The 6360-nt window shown below is 35.8% G+C and overlaps 1 protein-coding gene across 1 annotated transcript; it reads right to left on the bottom strand.

Moving 5' to 3' along the window:
* Window positions 5472-6360, bottom strand: LOC109830912 (protein FAR1-RELATED SEQUENCE 3-like). The gene is made up of 2 exons (XM_020398269.1): window positions 6259-6360; window positions 5472-6077 (listed from the first exon to the last, which is right to left on the bottom strand). Exons 1-2 carry the CDS (start codon window positions 6358-6360, stop codon window positions 5472-5474), a joined length of 708 nt encoding a protein of 235 aa, XP_020253858.1.

Raw genomic sequence — 6360 nt, 5'->3', positions numbered from 1 at the left:
CGCGATTTAGTGGAGTAAAACGAGATTCATTTCAGCGAATCTCGATTCACTGGAGTGAATTGCGGTTCAGATTATAATATCTTGATTCAATAATGTGATTCAACCTTCATGCTTGCCATGCATTATTCAAAGTCTGGTCTCATTAAAGTGATTCAACCTTCATGCTTGCCATGCATTATTCAAAGTCTGGTCTCATTAAAAAATGAATTGTCATCGGCTTAATAGGTCTACGATCTAGCTCAAGGAACAAGCAAACAACATGTGTTGGGATTGTTGAGGTATTTACACCTATACCTCAACAGAGGCAAACACGCACTGCGAACATGCCCAGCAGTGATGATAACTTCATCAACCCACCAAATAATCCTGCCGGTGAGGAAACATCAAAGCGTACAAGGGATGAAGACAATGAACAGACCCCAAAAAGGATGAAGACGAAAAGGATTGGTGTACTAAACATCTCTTTTCACTTGAGCGAATCTCGATTTACTTCATTGAATCGAGATTCACTACCGTAAACATCTTGGTGTACTAAACATCTTTAATTTTTTTGGGTATTCAATGATTGATAATTTAATCTAATTATATTATTTTTCTCACTGGAGAAGGTTGTGAAAAAAAATATGTGAGGTCCAATAGTGACGATGACCTCGTCAACTCCCCAAATAATCCTGCCGGTGATGAAACATCAAAGCGTAGGAGGGATGAAGACAGTGAACAGATCACAAAAGAAAGGAAGAAGAAGAAAAAGGTTGGTGTACTAAACATCTTTTTTTTTTGTATTAACTGATGGATAATTCGATCTAATTATATATATATTTTCACTGGAGAAGTTTTTGAAAAAAAAATGTGAGGTCTGAACCTAAGGAGTTGACTAGGATACGAGTCTCTCCAAAGATATTCTCTGATATGGTTTTGTCACTCTCTGACTCCCAAAAAGAATGAGTGAGACTAGCTGGACTTGGAGGTCTTTTACAATTTGGATTAAAGGAACTGCCACATATGTTGGGGTACCAGATTCTGCAGTCCTTTGATAGTGAATCCGTTGCGCTTAATCTTCCCAGAGGATCAATAAGTATCACAGAGGAAGATGTACATCAAGTGATGGGATTACCTCTGGGCAGGAAGCGTATACCAGCCTCCAGTATTGGGAAGTCAGCTTTGGTGGATGAATGGAGGGCTCAATTCACAGACAGATTTGGTTGGAAAATTACTCTAGGGGTTGTGTCTGAGAAACTGAAGCAGAGTTCTGATGTTAACCTGTTTTTTAAACTCAATTTCTTGGTTCTCTTTCACAACAACATGATCCAGTCGCTTAGCAATCCGTATGTCAACCAACGGATTCTAGTTCTTGGTGACATTGTTGATCAGTGCTCTGAATACAATTGGTGTTCTTTCTTGCTTGACTCAATGATAGAAAGCCAACACAAGTGGAAGGTTGACCCGACAAAACAATTCTACACGGGTCCTCTTGCATTCTTGATTGTAAGTCACTTGTATAATATTGATTTATTTTTACATTACTGTAGTTAAAGTAGTTTTACTTGATGATTACTAATTGATGTGCTTTATTTCTTATCTCCATCTTTGTAGCTGTTCTATGCCGATTGGGTTCTGTTCAAAGGGAGGAGGTTGGTTGAGAGAACAACACCTACATTTTTAGGCTGGACTGACTTGGCCTTGAAGGAAAGACAGTCAGAGGAAATAAGTACAAATTCATTTGGCAAAGGTGCATTTACAGAGAGGGTTGAACTTGCACCTTAATCTCGAATGCAGATTGCTACTGGAAACTCGCCTAAAAGTGTTGATACAATTAGAAAGGTTAGCAAATTAAGTTGCAAGACTTTGTTTATTCAGTTTAATCTCAATTCAGTAGGAGTGAATCTCGATTCACTTAAAATGAATGTTGATTCAATACAATGAATCGTTTTACTAGTAATGAATCTCGTTTCAGATCAGTGATTATCGATTAAGTTAAACTGAATTCTGATTCACTTAAGTGAATCTGGATTCAATGATACTGATCAGTGATTATCGATTAAGTTAAACTGAATTCTGATTCACTTAAGTGAATCTGGATTCAATGATACTCAATATCAATTTACTGAAGTGAATCTAGATTCACTACTACTGAATCTCGATTCATTAAAGTGAAACTGGAATTATTTTAGTCGACTCTGGATTCAGTCATTTGAATCTTGATACAAATACATTGAATGTAATCTCAATCTATCGAATTTTGTCTCTCGCCATGTTAATAATTTATGGTGACCAATGTCTGTGATTTTCAAACTACAGGATTGTATTGATAGGGTTCAACGGAGAGCTGCAGAGTTGGAATCTGCAAAAGATAGATATGATGCTGAGTGTGAGACAATGAGAAAGCTGTTCCCCAATGACAATGAGCTCTTTCAAATTCAACAGAGAGTTTCAAATGTTCTTGTGCAGGGGTGTGGACATCGTGTAAGTACCTGTGACGATGAAACAGCTGTGGGAAACATTGTTGATGATACCCCTAATGTGAACACCAAGGTGAGTAGAGATATGCATGGTTCCCCTGCTGTTGATCCAATATCAGCTGAGATACCACAAACACAAGTCTCCCCAAAGTTTATTCAAGAAGTTGATAAGATTATAGAGTCTGTTAGCATGAAAAAGGTTGACAAACCAGTGAGGCGGAAGCTCAGCGAATGTGGTACCCCACAGACTGAAGAACCTAGTTTCTCTCTTGGGCTGACACATGATACTCAGACTGAGACAGTGGAAATGGTTGATGTTGTTCAGATTGCTAAAGCTTGTGAATCTGAAATCATTGATGACTCTGTACAAAGAACTGATAAACAAGCTGAAGATGCTGCTGCAGTAGATGAATGTAAAGGTAAGAAAGTTCAGGTGACCGGAAATAAGGGACATGCGGGAAGGGGGAAAGAAAAAAGGATGGTGAACCCTGCAACGTCTCTTCGGTCACCATGGGTGCAGAGTGTATCTCAAATTACTGCTAGGCAAAGTCAGCTGGAAAGCATCATATGGAATTGGGTACATAGAGAAGAAGCAAGGCATTCAGGAGATGATTCTGCTGAAGAAGAGAATTTGTGAGTTATTAAATCTTATTTGATATTTTATTTTTAGGTGTGAGACTCACTGTTTTTAGTATTTTGTCACTTTATTAAATTGAATATTGTTACTGTTTTTTCAGTGAAATGGTTTTTAAGTGGAGACAAATTGAATGTTTCTTACCTGCTTTCAAGACTTTCCTTCTTGCTGATTACATTGAGGCAAATGTAATCAGCATTTGGTCCTATATTTTGAACAGCAGAGAAAATATGAAGTCCGACAATTCTCCACTTAGATTCTTCTGCAATGTTGAGACAACCGTACGTATCTTCCTTTATTTTATTTAAAATAACACTTGAGTTACATCTTATTTAACCAGTTTTATGTTGTACAGTTTTGCAACATTCATCACACAGATGAGGCCAATGATGAATTGAGATACATTCGGTTTGCTTCCCGTATGGATGAGCAACTTGCTCTGTATCCACATATGAAGTTTAATGAGATTGATATGGTAAAGAATCGAAGACCATGTTTTTGTTCTTTAACTCAATTTTAACTATATCTGTAAAATCTCTGATTAAATTTCACAACCATTAGGTCTTCTTCCCCATAAATGCGTTTGAGCATTTCTACATTGTGTGCTATGGGCTAAAGAATCCAAATATGGAGCTGATTGACAATAGCAAAAACTGCCCAGACTACAAGGAAAAATACTAAGGTCGTCCTGAGGGTTTGGTATGTTTTTTCACCTTACGTATGTTCTTTAAACATTTACTGGCAGAATACAGTAATAAGTGAATCTGGATTAACTATAGTGAATCCGGATTCACTAGAGTCAGAGAATAACAGATTTGCTAACTCTAGTGAATCTCGATCACTGGAGTTAGTGAATCTGGATTCACATCTTACTATGAATCACGATTCACTAGAGCTAGTGAATCTGTGTTCACATCACGTAATCACGATCCACTAGCTATAACTATTGATTTGAAATCTCGATCAATAGAGTTAGTGAACCTGGATTCACATCTTACTATGAATCTCGATTCAATAGAGCTAGTGAATCTGTGTTAACATCACGTAATCACGATCCACTAGCTATAGCTAATTCTAGTGAATCCAGATTCACTAGTGTGAATCCAGATTCATTAGATTGAGTCCAGGTGAACTAACTCTATTAAATCCTAGCGAGCTAGATGCAATGAATTGTGATTCACTGTCATTAATATTGTTTCCATATAAACAACCAAAACAATTTGTATATTACATTAAACATTACTGTATAATAATTTGGATTTGTTATGTGACACTGATTACTTTTGATTAAATAGCACCAGAATTTTGTGAGATATTTGGCACACAAAAAACATCACAAGGCGAGTGAAATAAATACATTAACGCCTGACAGACTTGAGATGGAGTGGAGAACAGCCAAAAACAAATTTGATTGTGGTATTTTTGTCATGAGACATATAGAGACCTACATGGGCGGTGGTACAGCAAATTGGAACTCTGGTTTTCATAGAGAGGGTGTAAGTGTTTAGAATATAGCTACTGAATCTAATAAGATTTACAGTTAGTCTTTTTGAATTAATAAAATTTAGAATATAGCTACTGAATCTTGAACTGAACTTTTGTTCATATCGACAGGAGCGATTAAAAAATCAGCTACATAGACTGAGGTTTATATACTGTTGCCAAATTCTTACTGAACCAACAAATAAATTGGCCAAAGAAGTCATCAGCAAAGCCCAACAGCACCATGCTGAAACTGCCAATGTCAAAAAAGAGACGAGGAAGACCACAAGATCTCAAAGAAAATGATATTCTGTAATCACCATAATTTTCAATGTTGAAGTTTAACTATAGTGAATCCAGATTCAATAAAGTGAATCTCGATTCACTACACTAAAAATTCAGTAAGTCAATATTATCTTAGTCACTACACTATAGTGAATCCATATGCAGATCAGTGAATCCAGATTCACTAAAATGAAAATCTGTTCATTATAGTTAGTCCATAATAATTTAAACCGAAACAATCAAGTAATTTGATTGTTTGATTGATTATAATGAATCCCTATAGTGATATCTAGATTCAATATCAGAGAATCTAGATTCACTGCAATCAATCTAGATTCAATATAGTTAGTCCAGAATCGCTTAACGCGAATTAAATTCAAACTGATGACTGCATACAACGACTTTATCATACCTGCTTAAATAATACAACTAATAATAATGGAATTCACATGCTATATGAGTAGATCTCAATTCAATATACTAACATGACACAACGTAACCATGTAATTAATAATCTAGTAAATATATGTAGTTAAGAATTACACAATTCAGCAATTTTAATAAGAAATATATTTCTAAACATGATTTTGAAACGAAATATGACAACTAAATTAAACATCACTCTGCTGTATTGTTTTCTTTAATGGGCATGTCTGTGCGTCATGGAAATCGATTTTTTTGCATATATTACACAGCCTTGGCACCTTCTTTTTTCGTTGACTAATTGATTTCTCATAATCACCAACAATTCTCCGTCCACACCCCTTGTTTCTACCTTCAATGGGAGGTTTAACGATCACTTCCGCTGGTATTTTTGAGCCAACAAAAAACTCCATTACATCATTTTTGTTCTGTGTGTCAGATTTCCAACTAGATTCACGCAAACTGTACTTCAACTCCTTAAACTTCCCTTCCAGGTAGTCAAGTCTCTCACCATCTAAACCTGCCAAACTCACACAGGATTGGAAATCATACCATATGTTATTCAACTTGTGATTTGTAACTTTAATTGCATTGCACTGTTCTGATATTTCCTTGAACTGCAATGAATGTCTCATCTCAGAACCTTTTGTCCATCGGTTCACAACAAGATGTCTTGGTATTTTTGTTACATCAGCTTGGTTCAGTACAAAAAAACCATGTCTACATACTATACCCATTTTCTCAAACAGCCTACACATACATTGCACGTCATTGTTCAAATAAGCATGTTTCACCTAAAATTCAAAAAACAATGTATATTAGCACCGAATAAAAAAAGAAAATGACAAGCGAATGAAATGGTCACTGAATCTCGATTCAGTGGTGTGAATCGAGATTCACTTCGTTGAATCGTGATTCACTGCATTGAATCTGGATTCAATTTTTATTGTTTTAATCTCCATTATTAAGTTTTACCTCAAATATTTTTCCATGTCTCTTTTTGTCCTTTAAGGAAAAAATCTTCACACCATCTTCTTCTGATATACTGTTGATGCTCATATCATAACAGGATGACAT

The sequence above is a fragment of the Asparagus officinalis genome, chromosome 2, assembly GCF_001876935.1.
Source record: "Asparagus officinalis chromosome 2, Aspof.V1, whole genome shotgun sequence".
NCBI lineage: Eukaryota > Viridiplantae > Streptophyta > Magnoliopsida > Asparagales > Asparagaceae > Asparagus > Asparagus officinalis.
This window is presented reverse-complemented; position numbering and strand designations above follow the sequence as displayed.